The sequence below is a fragment of the Pygocentrus nattereri genome, chromosome 25 (genome assembly GCF_015220715.1).
Source record: "Pygocentrus nattereri isolate fPygNat1 chromosome 25, fPygNat1.pri, whole genome shotgun sequence".
Taxonomy (NCBI): domain Eukaryota; kingdom Metazoa; phylum Chordata; class Actinopteri; order Characiformes; family Serrasalmidae; genus Pygocentrus; species Pygocentrus nattereri.
The window spans coordinates 27,806,696-27,829,195 of record NC_051235.1 but is presented as its reverse complement, the minus strand read 5'-3'; the positions used below and the strand labels follow the sequence as shown (position 1 = coordinate 27,829,195).

Sequence of the window (22,500 nt, the reverse complement as noted above, 5' to 3'; positions counted from 1 at the left end):
AGCCAGTACCAGCATCATCCTCCTATTCCCGCTGTCACTCCCGCACGTCGGGGGAGCTCGGGCTTTGTGCTTCACCCCCTCCACACTCGCGGCTCTCTCCCCGGCGTCCTCGCCAAGGTTTGTCGCCGCTCAGAGACCCAACTGCACAATGCAGTGTTCTAAACAGCAGTTTGTACCATTTATTTGGGGTAATTTAAAATCCACCCGTCTTACTTTTTTCTTACTCTTAATTTTTGATATTCGCTCATTCTCTAATAGGTGAATCTCTTTGTCCATCAATTTTTACCATTGCATGTTGCGCTCACTCCTAAAAGCTGGTTTCAACTAGGTTTTATCAGTCTGCTTTAATTTTCAAGGTCAACTTGCCCCTCTTCACTGGGTCAGTAGGGGCACACAGGCCTGGCTTTCCTGTGCCTGGAATCTCCTATGCAGACAGACTAAGGCCGGCCCTTTGTGAGAGAATCAATATTATCTGCTAGTCAATACAAACTATTTTGTTACTGATTCCAATATCCAATCTATTTGATTACTGATTAAGGGAATATTTACTCAAAATATCCATCAAGCTTTTGATCATTTTTAAGAGTAACAGCTTTTTAGCCCACTTTCATGGAATCATTTACACTGAAATGCTGCTATTAAGGAAGAACGGTAATGGGAACCAGTGAGCATTGGAATAGGTCATTGTTGGCTTTCATTTACTTTTAACATTTCTTCAGTGAACTGCTTTTTTTGGAAGTTACTTGGAACATACATCCAACTCCCTCCAGATGCCTCATTCCCTTTCACATTCAGTGAGGATTATAAGAACAAGGGTTCTTCTTGGTTTCTGTATTTTCATTAAAAACTGTTGTGTTGTTTTTCCCAGGGATCACCCTGCCCTCCGCCTTCTCTGCCCTCTACTTCCTGCTGTTCATCGGTGTGTGTACCTGGTGGGCCTGCCACTTTCCCATCAGCCAACTGGGCTTCAACGCGCTGTGTGTGATGGTCAGCTTCTTCTCGGCGGGCCACCTTGTGTGTCTATACCTGTACCAGAGTACTTTTGCCCAGAGCATCTTCACCCCGAGCAGCCTGTGGGCCAGGTATGCTTCCGCATTGCCATCTGCATCCAGACACATAACTACAGTTCAGGTTAAAGCCCAGGGCACAGATCCAGCATGCTGCACTGATGAACCCAGATGTTGGGTCTGTTTGCTGTACCCAAGTGTGATAATTGGTCATCTCTAGAATATCCTCTTCCATTCACACTGGTTCACTTGGCCCATCAGGTCATTGGTGGGTGGAGAATGATGCTGTATGTTGAAGAAAGTTGGTGTTTATTTTAGATTGATGGTGCTTTTGGTGGAGGACGTTGGCCTTTGGAGGTGAACACTGGCTTTCATTGGCTGTGTTTACAAGACGTTTTGCCAACCTGATTGAATACAGTCTGATTCTAGATTAAGAGTGAGGTGTTTATATGCTCCCTCTCAAGAGACAGCATGTTCTTGGACACATAAGCTGGACGCCTGTCCCATTGCTGTCTTTTAAAGATCAAAGCATACACTTCTCTGTCTTCTCTGTAGACCATTTTCTGCTTCCGCCATGTTATAAACCTTTACTATGACATGGCACACATGCACAGAACATGCTTAAACTTTCCAACTGGAAATGTAATCGGATACAGATGTTTACACTGTAATTATTCTTATATTTATTGGAATATTTACAGGATTACCCTCCTTGATCAATCAGATAGAAATTGTATTCTGAATGGCCTTAATCGGACCAGTGTATTCTGCTGATTACGTAGACGTATTCTATTCCGATTGAGTTATTAGTCGGATTGTTAACAGATTGTTAGGCTGCATGTAAATGTGGCTATTGGAAAATGATTGTGTTTGTTAGGAAAATGATAGTGTTGAATGTTAATGTTACTGCAGAAAGATATTGGAAGGAGACACTTGACATTTGTTGGAAAGCAGTGACATTTGTTTGAGGAAATTCTTATTTGTCTTCTAAGTAAGTGATAAGTGATACTGTTTTGATCCCACAACCGGGGAAATTCCATCTCCGCATTTAACCCATCCATGCAAGTGAAACACCACACACACACTAGGGGGCAGTGAGCACACTTGCCCGGAGCGGTGGGCAGCCCTATCCACGGCGCCCGGGGAGCAATTGGGTTAGGTGTCTTGCTCAAGGACACCTCAGTCATGGACTGTCGGCGCTGGGGATTGAACCGGCAACCTTCCGGTCACAGGGCCAGTTCCCTAACCTCCAGCCCACGACTGCCCCAATTGAAAAGCTTGTCAGAAGTGGGATACGAACCCACGCCTCCAGGAGAGTCTACTCCTTCTTATTGACATTTGGTGGAGAACCTTAACATCTACTGGAGAATTTTGACTTTTGATTTAGAATGTTTTAGAATGTTTTAGATGTTTGGTGGAGGGGCGGCACGGTGGTGTGGTGGGTAGAGCTGTCGCCTCACAGTGAGGAGTTCAATTCCCCGGCCGGGTGACCAGGGTCCTCTCTGTGTGGAGTTTGCATGTTCTCCCCGTGTCTGTGTGGGTTTCCTCCCGGTTCTCTGGTTTCCTCCCACAGTCCAAAGACATGCAGTGGGTGTGAGTGTGATGGACTGGCAACCTGTCCAGGGTGTATCCTTCCGCCTGATGACTGCTGGGATAGGCTCCAGCACCCCCCTGTGACCCTGAGGGAGAAGCTTGACGTTTGATGGGGAACATTAATGATTAGTTAGGAACATTGGTATTTGGTGGAGAACATGAAGGTTTGATGGAGAATATTGGCATTTTGTGGAGAAAACTGACATTTGTTTTAGAAACCAACATTGATGTTGGTTAAGAACATTGGTATTTTTCTTGGTGTTTGATGAAATATTGGCATTTGGTGGAGAACATTGACATTTGATGGAGAACACTGGCATTTTGTGGAGAAAGCTGACATTTGGTGGAAAAAACTGGCATTTGGTTTAGAATTTTGTCATTCGGTTTTGAATGTTGATGTTTTTAGAAGATAATTGCATTTGGTGGAGAAACTTGGCATTTGACAAAGAACCTTGATGTTGGTTAAGGACATTGGTATTCTTCCTGGTGTTTGATGGAGCATTGGCATTTGGTAGAGAAATGTTTAGTGGTGGACATTGGTGTTTTGTGAAAAACATTGGCGCCTGGTTGAGAAATTTGGCATTTGGTTTAGAATGTTCATGTGGGAATGATGAATATTGACGTTTACTGCAGAACACTGGCACTCTTCTTTATTCTTGTTCTTCTTGATTTTTGATGGAGTGCGTTGGCATATTGTGGAGACTCACTCACAGTTGGTCGAGAACATTACTGTTTGGTGGAGAACTTTGGCATTCGGTTTAGAGCACTGACGTTTGTTGAAGAACTTTGGGTCAACATGTCAGAAATTATTAAACAAGATGGACCAGTTTCTGCTTCATTAGCCTTTAAAACCTCACTGGAGGCCGATTGGCATGTGTTCACTGGGCTGTTGAGAGCGATGGTGGAGACATAATCACCCCCTCATTCACTGGTCTGTTAAGAGTGATTTATAATCACCCCCTCATTCCTGTCCTCTTCCAGATCCTACCACTCACTTTAAATGAGTGGTGTCATCACTTTGCATTATGGGTATGTGTTATGCAAGTATGAGAAACGGGGGAATGTAGGGGTGCGACGTGATGGATGTAGGAGGCTGTATTGTTTGTGAGCTCACAGCTCGGAGGGAGACGTGTGGAGCTTTAGAGTGAGTGTGTGAGTGAGTACAGGATGAAGGCTTTTGGCTAGGAATGCTGGAATGTTCTGGAATATTGGTTTTCTGGTGAGTTAGTGAAGGATTGAGGCAGTAGGGATGGTGCAGAGTGAGATAACCATGGCATGACCTCCTTGCATTTCTGCTCGCTGGCAGTGCACTGTGCCAACCTGGCAACCTGGCACAGCACTGAGGAATAAACCTTAGAACTGGATACATCTGGAGGATATCTTTCTCCCACACACACACACACACACACGCACACTTTTACTGGCTGTTTCCTGCTTAGTCAGGGTGCCAGCTGTGTGCATTCCTCCCATCCCACAAATCTCTTTTGACCTTTACTCTGTCACGGAGATGATGATGGATAGCAGTTGCATTGCTGTAAAACAACCTGCCAAGTTGCAGGGGTTCACATACACCCACCCCCACTCAGTCAACCGCATAATAACCTGTGGTTTATGTACAACAAAGGGCTTTATCAAATTCTGACCACTATCAAGTTCAAATTATACGTCATGATACTTTCCAAATACAGTCAACACCGCAAATATTGGCAACTTTGATGCTTTTAGTGTAAAAAAAATTGGTACAAAATAAAGTTTTCCTTTCGTAGCACACGTTTTCATAAAAATTCAGATTCTGAAAATATTGGCACTCATAATTTCAGTATTTGGTGGAGCCTCCCCTGGCGAGAACGGCAACACTCAACCCCTTTCTCTAGTGTTTAACAAGGTTGGAGGGACACTTTTGGAGGGATCTTGGACCACTCTTCCATGTGGAACATTTCCAACTCATTGAGATTCTTGGGTTTTCTCCTGTGAACTGCCCTTTTCAGTTGAGACCACAGGTTTCCAATTGGTTTCAAGTCTGGACACTGGGAGGTCAGTTTCAAAACCGGGATTTTATGTTGCTGCAATTATGTCGATTTTAGCGCGTGCTACAGGTCATTGTCTCGTCAAGCACTTTCCGGCTTAAATGTTGTGGTGTGGAATGCAAGTAATTGTGCCACTGACCTTAACAAGGGCCTCTGGACCACAGTTCAGACACTGGGATTGTCTCAGCCTCAGGAAGAGCTTCTTTTGAGAAACTTGGCCAAAAAGCTCCTGGTCATGGGTCGTGGAGGTGGTGTCTCACTGTTGATTTTGAAACTGTGAAACCACCAACTTTGCAGTTGGGAAATTGTGATCTTTGGGTTTCTCTTTGCCTCTCGTAGTATCCCCTTTCCTGTGAGTGGGGTCAGTATGCAGATACATCCCCTTCCTGGAAAATTTTCAACAGTTCCATGCTTCTGAAACCCCAGATTGTGCTTACTGGTAATTTCAACTTTTTATTTTTTATTTATTTATTTTAGCCATTCCCCAGTCTATGCAGCTCAACAGCTTTATTTTCTCATTTGGGCTGAGAGCTCTCAGGCTTTTCCTATGTTTGGTGGATGACAAAGGGATTTTACCTTTGTGTTACCTCATATTTATACTCCAGTGAAACTGGAAATGGTCATAGACAACAATGAAGTCCCTAGACACAAAAAGTAAGATCAAGAAACGTTTTTTGCCAATGACACACATTCCTTTGGTTCTATTTATAGTATTCATCAAGGGTGCCAATCATTTTGCCAGACACTTTTGACAGAATAAACTATTCCAAAGACACAACACCACTTTGGCAGGAATTAGTTTTTAGTTTAGTTTCTCCATTACATTTGTGGAAAAGTAGAATCGTTGGATGTGATTGGTCACTCCAGAGAACACGTCTCCACTGCTCTAGAGTCCAGTGGCGGCGCTTTACACCACTGCATTCCACGCTCTGCATTGCGCTTGGTGATGTAAGGCTTGGATGCAGCTACTCAGCCATGGAAACCCATTCAATGAAGCTTTCTACACTGTTCTTGAGCATCCGCTGACCCTGCTGTCATTTTACGCGGTCGACCACTTCGTGGCTGAGTTGCTGTCGTTCCCAATCGCTTCCACTTTGTTATAATACCACTGACAGTTGACTGTGGAATATTTAGTAGTGAGGAAATTTCACGACTGGACTTGCTGCACAGGTGGCGTCCGATCACGGTACCACGCTGGAATTCTCTGAGCTCCTGAGAGCGACCCATTCTTTCACTAATGTCTGTAGAAGCAGTCTGCAGGCCGAGGGGCTTGGCTTTACACACCTGTGTCCTTGTTTGCACCCGAGTTTGCAAAAATATGTACTGTGTAGAGATGTTAATTTCTTTTTTACGTCAAAAAAATCAACAAAGCATCAAAAAAAATGTTAAAAGGCAGATTAAAAAGGACAGTTTTAACAGTTTTCAACATTTGCTTTGTTTATTGGGTCTGTTTTACTTTATATTTTATAATTGTTAATCATGTTTATTTGTTTGTTTACGCTCCTCCTCCAGGCTCTTTGGCCTCAAGGACATAATAAAGCCTACAAACTGTTCCTCCTTCGGTGACCTCATCCTTAACACGGAGCATGACTGGCCTGTATACGTCAACCCTGGCATCCTCTTGCTCCTCTACATCACCGTGACAACCGTTCTGAAGATCAGCAGCCATAGTTACACTGAGGTGTCTGCATGCACGCTTTTTTAAAGCTGTTAATTGAGCAGTTTCTCTAAAGAGTCATGCACAGTAAACACAATTAGCATAGGGCACTACTGTAACGTGGGGTTGGTGCTTATTGTTGTTTTCATTGACTGCACAGACTATTGTGGGTGAAGCCAAGGTTACAGAAAGTGGAAATGGAGAGGAGGTGGAGCTAAGACCGTGGGGAGCGCGAAAAAGCACTGGAGATGACACTAAGGTGGGTCTGAGGACGATTTACATCTATACATCGTCGCTGTCGTGCAAAAGCCTTGTATCTCCAATTTTGCATTGTGTGAATTTATGATGAACGCCCAAACAGAAATGGTCTAAATTCATTAAAAATCTTTTTACCTCAACTTCCATTGTAAGATCAGAACGTTTTTCTTGTCCTTTGAAATTCTTCCATTTCAGTGATGAAAGGTTTTGTTCACACAGCTCTGATACGTTTCATACATGTTAGAAAGCCATTACCAGGGGTGCGGAGTCCAGTCATATGACTTGGACTCGAGGCGCGAATTTGATGACTTTAGACTCGACTCAAGAAAATCGAGAAAGACTTGGGACTTTGACTTCAACACCAGGGACTCGGACTTACCCTCCAGGCTTACTGCAGAAACTTACCAGGCAAACTGACCATTTTTTCCTCATTACATTACATTACATTAACAGCATTTGGCTGACGCTCTTATCCAGAGCGACTTACAATTTGATCATTTTACACAATTGGCCTGACTGCATGTCTTTTGGACTATGGGAGGAAACCCACGCAGACACGGGGAGAACATGCAAACTCCACACAGAGAGGACCCCGGTCGCCCAGCCGGGGAATCGAACCTCAGAATAGCAAAACAAACGAGACAGCTCTTTCTGTTTGACTGATTTTAACAGCTTCTGCAGGGAAAACAAGCACAACATCCGCCAGCTTCATATTGGAAGTTTTTTGCTCCACCTTAAATGGTGCAGCTGTCGCTGGAACTTAACTGCTGCACCGTTTAAGGTAGAGCAGTTCAAATTTAAATAAACAATGATGATGAAAAAACTTTGTAAATTCACCATCGTTTTGCTGTCTTTTCTGTAAACTTTGGTGTTTTGGTTTCTGTTGTCATCTAAATATAGTAATTGTTTTTAATTGGCTCGTATAGTTTTTATTTCAATCCAATGCATCCAATGTTCCCACAAATCATAAAAAATGATCTTTAAGCATAAAGTTTTTTTTATTATTATATTCAGTAGTACTTTGAAAATTCTTTTCATGTGTAGCTGAACTACTCTTTGTGTATATCAGGGTACCTGTCATGCTTATCCGTGTACCATGGATTTTATATTTAAAATAAATAATAAAAAATTAATATACAGCCATTTACTGCTAAAGTGCTGTCATTATAAGGCTACAGCACGTACAATAATTCACTGTTATGGCCTTAAATTAGCTGAAGGATACAGACTCACTTGTTTAGGACTCTTAAGATTAGGACTGTTGACTTGGGTCTCGCCTGTACGAACTTGAATCGAGACTCGACTATCGTGACTTGGGCCTTGACTCGAATGAATGTGAGGACTTGAGAAGACTTACTTGTTACTTTCAACTTAGTGACTTGTTCCCACCTCTGGCCATTACTGACACCAGCCATGTCTGCTGTCCCATTTTCTCTTACAGGTCTATTACAGCCTCACATCAGAACATCAGCAGTAAATTAGAACAGCTTAGTTTAGAATGGAAAGACCTGTGAATGTCCATTAGAGGCTTCGTGCTTGGACGATTTTCACCTATGGCTGCATGTGTGGTCATTTCACTGCTCTAGTGTGATTGTTATGTGTAATGTGTAATTATGCTGCGTTTGTAATGCTGCTGCTTTTCTGTTTTATTCTTTACAGCAAATGCTGCTGGCCACAGGTGAAAGCCCTGGGCAGGAATCAGACCCGCCTAACACTAAAGAGCATGTCACTAATGGTTCCAGTCAGCATGAACTAGGTAGGAGAACCTTTGTAAAGCAACAACACCGTATTTAGGGCAATAGCAAAGTCAGAGATCTCATGATACCACTTTTTCTTTTCCGATACCTCTGTTGAACACACTTTGTTTTAAGTGAGCTATTTTTGAATGAAGGACTTCACTTAAAGTGGAATTCCGGGAATTAAAAAAAAAAATGCATACTTGAAAGGTTGAAATGTTTTATTGTAAGGCAAGGCAAGGCTAGTTTATTTGCATAGAACCTTTTATTCACTGCGGTCATTCAAAGTGCATTCAAAGATAGTTCAAATTGAAATAGTAAAAGAGGATGGAAATTAAAACATGATTAAAACATGATTGATATCGTTTTTAAAGGAGAAGAAATGAATCATTATAGTAAAAGACTTAAAAATTAAATTAGGATAATGAAGTGCCGTTACAGGAAGGAAGTGCAGTAGAGCTAAAAGTGGTTTAAACTGCACTGAAAGCTGCTCAAATAGGAATGTTTTTTAGCCCAGATTTAAAACTGTCTAGTGTTATGTTATGTACTATTTCTGTTGATTTTAGGGCTCCCCTTTCCAGATAGCTCGCCTGTGCCACTCATTGCTATTCCCAAATAAAATAATCTCTGTTTTATCTTTATTCAACTGCAGAAAGCTCTCTCCCCTCCAGTTAGTGATGTTATCAAGTCACTTACAAAGTGATTCAAGGGGAATAAAGTTGTTTGGGGAGAGGGCCAAACGAGTCTGAGTATCATCTGCATAGCTGTTGTAAGATATCCTGTAGTCTTGTAGTATTTGGCCAAAAGGAAGCATGTATAAATTAAAGTAGGCCAAGAATTGAACCCTGGGGGACACCACAGTTCACTAGCACACTATCAGAAACATTATTTTCTATTTCAACAAAGTAGTTCCTTCCTTGCAGGTATGAACTGAACCATTTTAGGACAGTTCTTAAGAGACCAATCTGGTTCTCAAGTCGATCTTTGAGAATTGTATGCTCAGTGGTATCAAAACAAGTAAGCTGCTTGAAAACAGTGATTTTTACAATGAATGGTAAATCAGTCTGTAATTGCTTAATAGAGTGTCTTTACAGTGGTGATTATATGAGCCAAAGATCACAGTCTCTGCACAAATATATCCATTCTTTTTTACTGTGTTAGATGACCGGTGAACCTGCCATTGTCTTCTTAGTTGTATATGGATTGTTGATGATGGTAAAACAGTCGTCAATCTGAAGAACTAAGTTTTCTTTTGGGGCTCTTTTGACTTACAATGCCCTGCATGTACCTCTTCACCATGATGGATTAAAAGAATACATTTAGGCTAAAACCATCTTTCAAAACCTTCCGAGGCATCAGGCAGCGCATTTGTAACCATTTGATGTAATAGCTCTCTCTGAGGGAGCTTTTAGAGCATTAAACTCTTCTGCAGCATTAAACTCTTCTGGCTCCCTTGGCCTGGTTCCCATCACCGCCACTGTGAACAATAGACCTTGTTCACAGTCGCTGTGCCATCACATCCGGCTGTAAATAGTGGCAGTGGAACTTCCAAAAGAGGAAAAGGTGCAGAGCGGATCTTTATGCTCCACATCACGTCAAGCGTCCCCAAATAAATCTGCATTGTGCTTTATTTTGGGGAAAACGTCCTTCACGTTTAATTCCTCACACTCAGCCCATGTAAACATTAGCAAGTGCCCTGAACACAAACAGCACACACTGCAAAAAATAGTATCTTGTCAAGTAAAATTATCTTAATTCTAGTGGATCAATCCAACAGTTCTCCTATTAAGATTGCTGTACGCTTATTTAACTTATTTCCAAACATTTGTACTAATTTTAAGTAATTTTATTAAGTCAAATTCTGTCACTATATTGCCTTGTTTTAAGAAATGTGCTTGAAGCAAGCTGAAGTATTTACCACTATAGTGAGAGAATTTTACTTCATAAAATTACTTAAAGCAGGTAATAATGTCTAGAAATAAGCTAAATAATCTTATAAGTGCACAGCCATCTTGAAATAGGAAATATTTGATATATCGACTAGAATTAAAATAATTAAATTGGACAAGATACTGTATTTTTTGCAGTGCAGACTTTTACATTATAGTAAACTAATCACCAACCTGCCGTGGTGAGGAGTCTGTTTCTCAGGGTTCTTAAGCAAACCTCTGTGAGAACAATCTCCAGGATTGTAAATAGGCTAGTGAATAAATATTTATTTTGGAGCATTTTTAATCACAAATGTGGGTAAACCTGTCCTACTACACAGCCCATGTTCGCTCTCCAGTTCAGTTTCACTGTCTTTTTAATCGGTTACTTCGTTAAAAGTGACGCATTACGAGCGGAGCTTTTCAGCTGAAGTTGAACATTTTTAATCTTGCTCAGGTGGAAACTCAGGTGAGGCTGTTTGCTTGAATTGTTGGTGCATTTAGGAACACAGCAATGATTTTGGGCAGTAGTCTTGTAGTGTTTGACCAAAAGAAAGCACGTATAAATTAAATAAGAGCAGCCCAAGAATTGAACCCAGGGGGACACCACAGGTTACTGGCACCGGTTACCTCATTAAAAGTGACATATGATGAGCGGAGCTTTTTAAGTTGAAGTTGAGCATTTTTAAACTTGGTTGATTGGAAACTCAGGTGAGGCTGTTTGGTTGAATTATTGGTGCATTTAGGAACGTAGTAATTATTTCAGGGCAGTATCATCCATTGTCTACAACGTGACTGGAAGCCATTTAACGCTACTATTTAGTGTGAAAATAGTTCTGACTTTTTTGATGTTTCTCTAGAATGGTGCATTTCATACTAAACCACTCTGATTGACTTTTTTACATCTTAACCTTTTAATTATGCAGAAATTTTGAGAAAAATATGGAATTCCCCTCTAAGATGATCATGTTAAAGTAGCTGAAACTACTCAATCACTCTACTAACCCACAGGAAGAACTGCACAGCTAACAGTGTCACAGCACAGTGTGAGTTGGTGCCATTTCAGGACAGATTTGTTACAGGACTGGATCACTTTCTCCTTTTTTTCCCACTCTGATAGGCTCTTTAGCATGTTTAATGCTGAAATCAGCCCCTCATCACAGACATGCCAACTCTAGTCAGCAGTAAATGAATGTGTTTGTGAAGGTCTATAATAAGGTTCTTGTACATAAAGTATATGTTTGTGTCTCAGGGATCGATGGAGAGGCTCCAGAGAAGCAGGAGGAGGACAGCCCACTGCGTTTAGTGGGGAAGATGATCATGCAGCAAAGTTACGTCTGTGCTCTCATCGCCATGATGGTAACAGCAAACATCCTCTTTCTGCTTTTCTGTGTATTGGGTTTGAATTACTTCACCCACACAAATGTGGGGGTCAACTGAGAAAGATTGGGTCTAAGCGAGAAATCAGAACTGACCACTGAGGCTTTTAACTCCTGCCAGCATTTGTTAATTATTATTATTACGTTATCGTTATCATCATTACTCACTCAATTGGAACTCATCATTATTTTCAGTGTCCTTCTGAGCGTTAAAATTAAGGATAAGAACTTCCAAAGATGTAGGGTGTTAAACTTCAGCTCTTGTATAATCATTTTCCATCACCCCCTGTAGGTGTGGAGTATAACCTACCACAGCTGGCTGACCTTCGTGCTGCTGCTGTGGGCGTGTCTGATCTGGATGCTGCGAGCGCGTCGTCGTTTCGCCATGCTCTGCTCGCCCTTCATCCTGCTGTACGGCCTGGGGCTCTGCGGCCTGCAGTACGTGTGGGCCATGGACCTGGAGCCCGAGCTGCCCCAGAACGTGGGCTACATGAGCCTGAGGCAGATGGGTCTGGACCGAGCGTACTACCCCTGTTTACGCCTCGGAGCCATGGTGAGGAGGTTGGAACTCTGGGAAAGGGAGTTTAGCATCACATAGGGCCCACATGGATTACATAGCGATAGCAGCAGCAGTCAGATGAACCACCACAGCAGTATTAGAAGTCTGCAGTTATTGTTGTCTTGCTATACCATGTAAATTTAATTACATAATTGATTGCATTGTTTACTTAAACAATGACATTTGGTTTATATTCTGTATCGACAGGTTTAAGTATGTAGTTCTGACTTAGTTTTCTCTGTTTTGAGATCAAAATGACAGACATTTTCGTGTCATCAGGAATGATCAGAATATTTTTTAGTGCTAATGTGGTGAATTAAAGAACTGTTTATGTAGGGAAAGGGAAAGAGTAGCTAGGATTTCTGTCGTTCCATCCATCCATCCATCCATCCATCCATCCATCCATCCATCCATCCATCCATCCATCCATCCATTATCTTCTGCTTTTCCGGGGTTCGGGTTGCGGGGGCAGCATCCTAAGCAATGAGGCCCAGACCTCCCTTTCCCCAGCCACTTCCACTAGCCTCCCGGGGGGATTCCGAGGCGCTCCCAGGCCAGCAGGGCGATATAGTCACGCCAGCGTGCCCTGGGTCTTCCCTGGGGTCTCCTCCGGGGTGGACTTCCCTGTGACACCTCCCGAGGGAGGCGTCCAGGAGGCATCCTAACCAGATGCCCGAACCACCTCAGCTGGCTCCTCTCGATGTGGAGAAGCAGCGGTGAATTATTTAATAAAACCACATTCCTGAAGATGTTCATTATTTAGGAATATGTGATGCATCTTAAAAACTACCATATTGCTGCTATCTGAAGAAAACCTTGTATCTCCATTTTTATTGTTTTTCAGTTTTTGACGTGATTTGAAAATGCCTGTTGTTCTTTACATTGTGTGTGAATGCCATTTTGAATGGACCAAAAGAAATGACCAAAAATGACTCGGAAATACGTCTGGTTCCATTGACTTACATTAAAAGTAAAGTAGGTTTTTTCCTTCTCCTGTAAAGTTATTTTGGAGATACAAGAGTTTTTCTTCCGGCAACATATGCTGCACTGTGTATATGATATGTCTAAGTATGTTATGCCAAAGATGTTTCTTCTCCTTTTCTTGCTCAGCTGCTGTTCACACTGACGTTTTGGCTGCTGTTAAGACACTCAGTAAAGGACATATTCTGCAAGAAGAAGCAGGCTGCTCCGCTGCAGGAGGTCACCACTGGAGGTGAGAGAGGCCAGAAACTGCACTGAAACTCTCCAGCACGCTTTAAAACATGGTTCCTCAGTTGTTCTTTAGGTTCTGTATAAAACCATGAACATTCAAAGAACCTTTTCCATGATGAGTGATTTCTTTGAAATGGTTCTTCAGACTGACAGAGAATATGCTGTAGATGGTTCTATATAGAATTTACTTGGGTTAAAGGGTTATTATTATTATTATTAAAGGGTTCTAAATAGCACCCAAAAGGGTTTTATTGTTACAATATCAGCTTGTAACTGTAGAAGAATCCTTTTGGTGCTGTATAGAACCCTAGCACATTCATGCACATTCTCAATCAATCTGAAGAACCCTTTAATCATACAGAGGGTTCTTTGAGTGTTCATGGTTCTGAATACAACCATTTTCCTTACTAAAGAGCTAAAGAATGTACTGTGTCTGTGCTTTGTGTCTTCTTATAACCCTGATAATGCACACAATTCATTGATTTTTTATTTTATTATTTTTGTCATTTTTATTCTTTTTTTTCTCTTTTTCTTGTTATTTTAAGAGTCCAAGTACTGGTCTGAGTAGTGCGGGCACAGGCAGGGGTTGTATTATATCTCGGATCAGTATCAGAATGTGATAGTGGTCCAGGCTGGTAAGCTGATATGGCAGCGTAGGGTGTTTTGAATCCTTCAGATTCCTTCCAGTGTGAAGGGAACTATTTTGGGCTGTAGTGATAACTCTTTAAAAATAATAATTGCCCATTTCCAAAAGTATTCGGTCGTCTGGCTTCACACACCTATGAATTTAAGTGACATTCCATTCTTAATCCATAGGGTTTAATATGATGTCAGCCCACCCTTTGCAGCTGTAACAGCTTCAGCTCTTCTGGGAAGGCTTTCCACAAGGGTTAGGAGCGTGTTTATGGGAATTTTTGACCGTTCTTCCAGAAGCACATTTGTGAGGTCAGACACTGATGCTGGACGAGAAGGCCTGGCTCACAGTCTCCGCTCTAATTCATCCCAAAGGTGTTCTGTCAGGTTGAGGTCAGGACTCTGTGCAGGCCAGTCAAGTTCTTTCACACCAAACTGGCTCATCCATGTCTTTATGCACGTGCTTTGTGCACTGGTACGCAGTTATGGCACCACCAAACCCAGACTCATCCATCCGATTGCCAGACGGAGAAGCGTGATGGGTCACTCCAGAGAACATGTCTCCACTGCTCTAGAGTCCAGTGGCGGCGCTTTACACCACTGCATTCCACATTTTGCATTGCGCTTGGTGATGTAAGGCTTGGATGCAGCTGCTCGGCCATGGAAACCCATTCCATGAAGCTCTCTACGCTGTTCTTGAGCTGAACTGAAGGCCACATGAAGTTTGGAGGTCTGTAGTGATTGACTCTGCAGAAAGTTGGTGACCTCTGTGCACTATGCCCCTCAGCATCCGCTGACCCCGCTGTGTCATTTTACGTGGCCAACCACTTCGTGGCTGAGTTTGGATAGTGTAGTGGGTAACACCTCTGCCTTCTACACTGTAGACTAGGGTTCAATCCCCACCTGGATAAACACCCTACACTACACCAATAAGAGTCCTTGGGCAAGACTCCTAACACCACCTTCGCCTACCTGTGTAAAAATGATCAAACTGTAAGTCGCTCTGGATAAGAGCGTCAGCCAAATGCCATAAATGTAAATGTAAATGAGTTGCTGTCGTTCCCAATCGCTTCCACTTTGTTATAATCCCACTGACAGCAGACTGTGGAATATTTAGTAGTGTGGAAATTTCACGACTGGACTTGCTGCACAGGTGGCGTCGCTGGTCACGGTACCACGCTGGAATTCACTGAGCTCCTGAGAGCGACCCATTCTTTCACTAATGTCTGTAGAAGCAGTCTGCAGGCCTAGGGGCTCGGCTTTATACACCTGTGGCCATGGAAGTGATTGAAACACCTTAATTCAATGATTTGGATGGGTGAGCAATGTTTTTGGAAATATAGTGTATTTTACATTCTCGATAAGATAATATAAGATAATTCTCGATAATAATGATGAGAAATTTGTATATCACTGAGAATTAAGTTGAAATAAAATTCACTTCCAGAATACCTCGTATTTGAAACCCAGCGAGCAAATCTCAGCCAGGGCACTTATCAGAGTGACATTTGTTGATTTTCTAAGTCAAGGCTTATTTATCTATATAGCACTTTTTACAACAGGTGTTGTCACAAAGCAGCTTTACAGAAAAATCTGTGTCCGAGCTCCCATGAGCACCGACAGTGGCAAGGAGAAACTCCCTAAGAGCAAAAGGAAGAAGCCTTGAGAAGAACCAAGACTCAAAAGGGGAACCCATCCTCCTCTGGTCGACACCAGATAACAAACAATAATAAAAGAGCAAATTAAGGGCCCAGCAGTCTTCGGGCGGAAGGCAGGATACACCCTGGACAGGTCACCAGTCCATCGCAGGGCAGACAGACACAGACGGTCACTCACACCCAGGGGCAATGTAGCACGTCCAATTAGTCTGACTGCATGTCTTTGGACTGTGGGAGGAAACCGGAGAACCCGGAGAAAACCCACGTAGACACAGGGAGAACATGCAAACTCCACACAGAGAGGACCCTGATCACCTGGCCGGGGAATCGAACCCAGGTCCTCCTCGCTGTGAGGCAACAGCGCTACCCACCACTCCACCGTGCCACCCTAAAAAGTTATTTAACATAAATATATAAAATAAAATGTTATTTTAACATTTCCTCTACAAAGAACACACTTCTGAACATTTTAATGCATCATTTCTGTTGCATCAAACGGCCTGTGTAAAAGTTAGGGCACGTTTTATATTTTATGTTTTGTTTTATGTTAAACTGAGTAAATAAATAGAAATTGAGCTCTGAAATTGTCTGAAAAATACCATAAATGTGTTCTGTGTGGAGGATGGGTTGATTTGTTTTCATTTAGAAAATATCATTTCCTGGTGCTATTTGCATGCCTCAGTGTTATTTATTGTTTATTAACTTCTGGCTTACTTTTGAAAAATAATGTGTATCCATTTTATGTCACTTGTAAATATTTTTGTGTGCACATCGTTTGAAATTGGTCAGTTAAAGTAACATCTTTTTTGACGTCTTTCTCTCCGTGTCTCTGCCTCTCCATCTCCGCAGAGAATGCAGGGCGTGATGACTCCATTCTAAAGCTGCTGGGCAGAGTGGTGATGAGCCTGTATGCCAAGTATTGGATCTATGTTTGTGGAGGGATGTTCATCATGGTCAGCTTCGCCGGAAAGCTTGTAGCCTACAAGATCATCTACATGCTGCTGTTTCTGCTCTGCATGTGCCTCTACCAGGTAAACACTGACCACCCCCTGACCACACAGGTCCACACATGCTGACTGTGCTGGGTTTTATAGTGTGTAATAGCTCCGTGCTCATACTTCTTGACAGCTGCAGTAATGTCTCATGCATTAGTGCTGACACATGGGGGCCGTTCCATAAGGCAGATTTCTCAGCTTATAAAATATTTGAAAATCAGCCGATGTGTTGAATCAGATGCAGGTCCAGCTCCACAGGGCTGTAAAGGATAGGATAGTCTAGGATAGTGTAGATGGCTGTGACTAGCAGAATGATTTCTGGGAGCTAAAAATGTACATGTATGTAATTATTGTTGTGTTTTGTTCAAACCGTACAAATAATGTCATGATACTCTTATTTCATTCTGTAGTTTTGTTTGGAAACAAAAGGGTTGAAATCTTTAATCAGTCAACGTAAAATTATCCACAAAGGATTATTTTCCTGTGCTATCTTGGTAGATACAGCCAGATATCAGATCAAATCAAATTTATTTGTATAGCACTTTTTACAATTGATGTCGTCACAAAGCCGCTTCACAGAATTCCAGTAAAGACAAAGTTTTAACATGAATAAAAGTAAAAACCCCCAGTTGAGCAAGCCAGGGGTGACAGATGCAGCTCTCCCATTGGCTAGGCCAGGGGTCGGCAACCCAGATGTTAAGAAGAGTCATTTTGTCCTTCCAGCTAAAATCAAATCACCTTGAGACCGACAGCATTTTATGTCCATTGTGTCATCTTTGCTGTAAAGACTAAACAAAAACTCGGACTTACTTTGCTCTGTTTAAGCTTTAGCTCAGCTATAGCCTCTTTTCTCACATCTCCAGCAGGAAACTTTGGCAAAAGTGTAAAAGTGGTAAAATGTCTTTCAACTTTCAGTGGTGCAGCAGGCTCCATTTAAGGTGGAATGGGAAAATTCGACTGCGAAGCTGAATTCAGTTTGTGACTTTTTAGCGTGACAGTTTGACATTGCAGATTAAACGGCATGATTATATATGCAAATAAGTCTGTTCGTCTCCACATTATCTTAAAATTTGATAGCTACTAGCTAGGCGGGATTGTTGTTGTTGCTATGGTGACCAGCAGTCTGCAAACCAGCCTTCAGGATTAAAGGGTCAATTAGCAGTTCTACATTAACTCCAGCGTTAAAGACCATTTATTCTTAAAACTCTTAGGACAATCAGCAGAGCTTTATTTTACTGCGAAAGAGGATAATTAGATAAAAATCGAATTGTGCCGTAGAGCCGCAACAGGGCAGTAAAAGAGCCGCATGCTGCCAGCCCCTGAGCTAGGCCTTCAGGAGCTCCACTGAGGGCCTTACTAACAAGGTGGCTAGTAGGTTTATTATCATCGATACACATAAAACTACAAAACAGCCACATAAACCACTTTAACTGCAAATGCCAGCAGTAATGTTACAACAGGAGTTGGTTATTTCTTTGGCTATGTTTTGCTTGCTTGCATATTGTGTGTGTGCACCAATATGTACATCAGTAAAAACTGCTACATTCATTAGGTCTTAAACTGTCGACCGAATTCAGGCGTAAATGATTGACGTCTCATTCTAGGTGTATTACTCTCTCTGGAGGAGGCTCCTGAAACCCTTCTGGTGGTTGGTAGTGGCCTACACCATGCTGGTGCTCATTGCTATCTACACCTTCCAGTTTGAGGACTTCCCAGGCTACTGGAAGAACTTCACCAGCTTCACAGAGGAACAGTACGTCATTTGTTACTTTACCAGAACTGCTGATAATGATTGATCTCATTGATTAGATAACACTGTTTTTGAATAATCAGCTCATCTTTCATGCTTTCTTCTGTAATTGTCTCTTTGCCGTCACCGTTATTCAAGGCTTTGCTACAATCTCTCTCTGTGGGCAGCGATTTCTTCCTTTGTGATGTAACAACAGAAGGCGTATTGCCCTCCTGCGCTTCCCGTAGTACAGTGGTTCCCAGTCCAGGTTCTGGACCCCCTGTCCTGCGTATTTCAGTGTTTCCTATGCTCCTAACACACCTGATCCAACTAATCAGCTTATTAACAAGCCCTTCATGATTTAAAGTGGGTGTGTTGGGAGCACAGTAGACACTAACACATGCAGAGCAGGACGTTCTCAGGACCTGTGCTGTAGTGTTTTGCAGTCTGTCAGTATGACTGTATGTGTGTAGGTGGATATTATTGAGCATTAAGGGTTTCATGTTTAGTAAACATGTTAAATTTGCACATCCAATTACAATTTCTTAACAGCCAGAGGGATATTTGAATATATGAATATTATCTTTTTCACACCTGAAGTTCGTGCCATGCTGTTGGGGCTGAATCAGAGGTCAGCAACCCAAATGTTAAGAAGAGGCACTTTGTCCTTTCAACCAAAATCTAACCAAAATCAGGAGCCACAGTAATTTATGTTCATCTTTCCATCTTGGCAATATGTGCTATAGTACTAGTATAGGCTAAAAACATAAGACTTGCTTGGCTCTGCTTTAAGCTTTAGCTCAGCTGTAGCTGCTTTTCTCGCATCTCCAGCAGGAAACTTTTCCTCAAAAGTAGAACAGTTTCTTGTAAAATATCTCTCAGCGTTCGACTTTTTACGAGGCAGAAGTCGCTTCTTACTCGCAGCTTCTTGTTTAAATTGTGAGTTCTATGTAGTTCGGAATGTAACTGTTGCACCATTTAAGGTGGAACAGGACAATTAGAACAAGAAACTGACTTCAGCTTTGTGACTTTTTGGTGTTTGTCAGTTTCTCGGTGCAGATTAAATGTATCAGGAAACCAGCTGGAGTGATTGTAAATGCAAATAAGTCTGTCCTTCCCCAAATGATTGATATTCATCTTAAATATTTCTCTTTGTCTTTTTCGTTAGCTACTAGCTAGGTGAGATTGTTGTCTGTGTTGCTGGGTGACCAGTCATCTTCAGGGTTAAAGGCTGAATTAGCAAATATAGACTATATTAACTCCAGCGTTTAAGACCATTTATTGTTAAAACTGATTTGGAACAATCCAGAGCCACACCGCCATTACTGTGTGTGCACCACAGAATCTGTTTGAGCAAGTGTTATAAAGTCTTGTAAGTCTGGTAAATTACATTTACACAGGCTTATTGAACAAGTGGGTGTAAGCATCTGTGTACGTATGAGGAAGCCTATATTTGCATGCATGTCAGTTTGGTTTCACGTGCATGTTGCTGTTGGTGTTCACAGATGTGTGTGGCCTAGACCTTGTGGGTTGCTTTCTGCAGTGATCACAAGATTCTGGGAGCAGATTAAACACAATGGCCCAGATCCATAACGCGTATCAGAGGAGAGATGATCTAGGATAATATTTTGCCCTTATTTACTCTGACTTTACTGACCGGAACTAATCGTAGATCAGCTCTTCTACTGTGAGCCAATGTGTTTATAGCACTGCAGGCTACAGTGAGTGGCTGCTTTTAGACAAACCAATGAGGTAACATGATTTACACCGATCAGGCATAACATCATCACCCCCTCCTTGTTTCTACACCCATTGTCCATTTTATCAGCTCCACTTACTGTATAGCTGCACTTTGTAGTTCTACAGTTACAGACTGTAGTCCATCTGTTTCTCTGATACTTTGTTACCCTGTTCTTCAGGACTGACAATTTAGGAGTGTCTAATAGAGTGGACAGTGAGTGGACACTGTTTAAAAACTCCAGCAGCACTGCTGTGTCTGAGCTACTCAGACCAGCATAACACACACTAACACACCACCAACATGTCAGTGTTACTGCAATGCTGGGAATGATCCACCACCCAAATAGTACCTGCTCTGTGAGGGTCCATGGGGTCCTGACCACTGAAGAACAGGGTAACAAAGTAAATAGATGGACTACAGTCTGTAACTGTAGAACTACAAAGTGCAGCTATACAGTAAGTGAAGCTGATAAGATGGACAATGAGCGTAGAAACAAGGAGGTGGTCATAATGTTATGCCTGATTGGTGTAGATGTATAATTATAACTGATTTCTCAATCAGTGGTGAAGAAGAAGAGGTGACCGTGACAAATGACAGAGTTGTTTGTGCATGTAACTAACATTGTCTCCTTTCTCCCCTCCAGATTGGCTGACATCGGACTGGAGACATTTAAACTGTCGGAACTCTTCACCAGCATCATGATCCCTGGTTTCTTCCTGCTGGCCTGCATCCTGCAGCTGCACTACTTCCACAAACCCTTCATGAAGATCACTGACCTGGAGCACGTCACGCCCCTGAACAGGCAAAGACCTTTTTTTCTGAATGCACTAACTAAGGAATATTGAGTCTGTACTGTTGGATCAAGAACAACACTGAGAGCTGCACATTGATCTGACAAGTCTAAGAGGTTAGCTTTCGTCTAGTTTACTCAGTTGGGGTGCTGTATTACCTGTGTTCTGGCCTGGTCTTTTCTTAGCACACATTTACGGCATCTTACCCAGATCAACTTACAATTTGATCACACAAGTAGGCCAAGGTGGTGTTAGGAGTCTTGCTCAAGGACTCTTATTGGTACAGTGTAGGTGCTTGAACCCCAGTCTACAGTGTCGAAGGCAGAAGTGTTAACCACTACACTACACCAACCACTCTTGATCGAATGACTCAATTCCTCATCAAGGCAGAGTTGAGGGGGTGTTTTGGTCCTGGGGTCTTGAACATTTTAGTGCAGGACTTCAGGACCAAGGGTGGCAAGCACTGATCTGGTTTGCATGTTTGTGCAAAGATGAAATTGTTTCATTGAAAGAAAGAAAAAAAAAAAACGTTACGTATGTCACTCAGAGGTTTCCAGCAGTCCTGGACAGTAGATTTAACACAGCAGCACAGTGTAAAAAGGAGTGCTTGCCTGTAAAAATTAAAAGGCACCTTGCCTGCACAAAGTGGTGCCACTTTATGGCTGAGACAGGTACTCAGCCATAAAGCGGCACCATGTTTATCAAGCCTTGGAACGACAAACTAAACAGAAAGCTTCCAGGAGGTATCACTGTTTTACGGTTAACATACGGCTCCTACGAGAATAGCTCAGCCACACTTGACATATCAGGATACTGTTGCTGCCTTCAAGTCGTGTTGGGAATACTGCGTTTATGAGATGAGCACACATTGTTATGATTATTTTCGATAAGCCCTGAGTTTTCATATTGTGGGCATGTCAGTAGAAGAAGCAGTGGTACCTGCTGACAGCTGCATTGTTACTCAGTAGCCACTGTTAAAATCATCCACATGCAAAAGTAAGAGCATGTTATGTGATGCTTCTCACTGGATAAAACCTCATTAGCATCCTCTGCTTATCATTTTGTTGCACTCACTCTCTTTTAAAGACAGAAAAACTAAAGTAAGCAAAATAGCATTTTTTCCAGAGTGTCTGTCTAGAGTCTGACCAAAACCACTAAAACACAAATCTAGTCATACTTCCAAACTTCAAAGATGTAGGTAGGAACTTCAGAAGAGGACTGTTCCAATTTAACTGAATAATAATGGCTATAATTGGAACTATAGTCTCAGTATTTGCTCGCCCTCCTATCCTGCACTCACTATGTCTATAAAACTATCACTATATCACTCACTATCACTATAAAACGCTACGTCATCATTAACGCTGGTTTCAGATGTGGTTCTGTTACAGCTTGTAGTTTTTATAAAGCGCATTTCCCATGCTTCTGCGCAAGCTCTTTGCAGTTGAACTGGCTCCTATAGGTGTGTTTTGTTGGTACATACAGAAAGAGATCTGTCCCGAAGCCAGAGGTGCTCCAGAGTTCAGAAGGAGGAGGCTTTGAGGAGGAGGACCTGCATACGGAGCTGGGAGATGATGAGTCAGAAGATGGCGGTAAG

The 22,500-nt window shown here is 42.2% G+C and overlaps 1 protein-coding gene across 4 annotated transcripts in view; it reads left to right on the top strand.

Moving 5' to 3' along the window:
* piezo1 (piezo-type mechanosensitive ion channel component 1) overlaps positions 1 to 22,500 on the top strand; it is a 180,532-nt gene that overhangs the window by 108,231 nt on the left and 49,801 nt on the right. For all 4 annotated transcript variants that reach the window (XM_037534600.1, XM_037534599.1, XM_037534598.1 and 1 more), the window contains 11 exons: positions 869 to 1,082; positions 6,140 to 6,308; positions 6,445 to 6,543; positions 8,202 to 8,298; positions 11,459 to 11,565; positions 11,878 to 12,138; positions 13,255 to 13,357; positions 16,497 to 16,678; positions 18,247 to 18,395; positions 20,756 to 20,914; positions 22,389 to 22,495. In XM_037534600.1, coding sequence (XP_037390497.1) covers positions 869 to 1,082; positions 6,140 to 6,308; positions 6,445 to 6,543; positions 8,202 to 8,298; positions 11,459 to 11,565; positions 11,878 to 12,138; positions 13,255 to 13,357; positions 16,497 to 16,678; positions 18,247 to 18,395; positions 20,756 to 20,914; positions 22,389 to 22,495 — 1,647 coding nt within the window. The remainder of the gene's footprint in view (positions 1 to 868; positions 1,083 to 6,139; positions 6,309 to 6,444; positions 6,544 to 8,201; positions 8,299 to 11,458; positions 11,566 to 11,877; positions 12,139 to 13,254; positions 13,358 to 16,496; positions 16,679 to 18,246; positions 18,396 to 20,755; positions 20,915 to 22,388; positions 22,496 to 22,500) is intronic.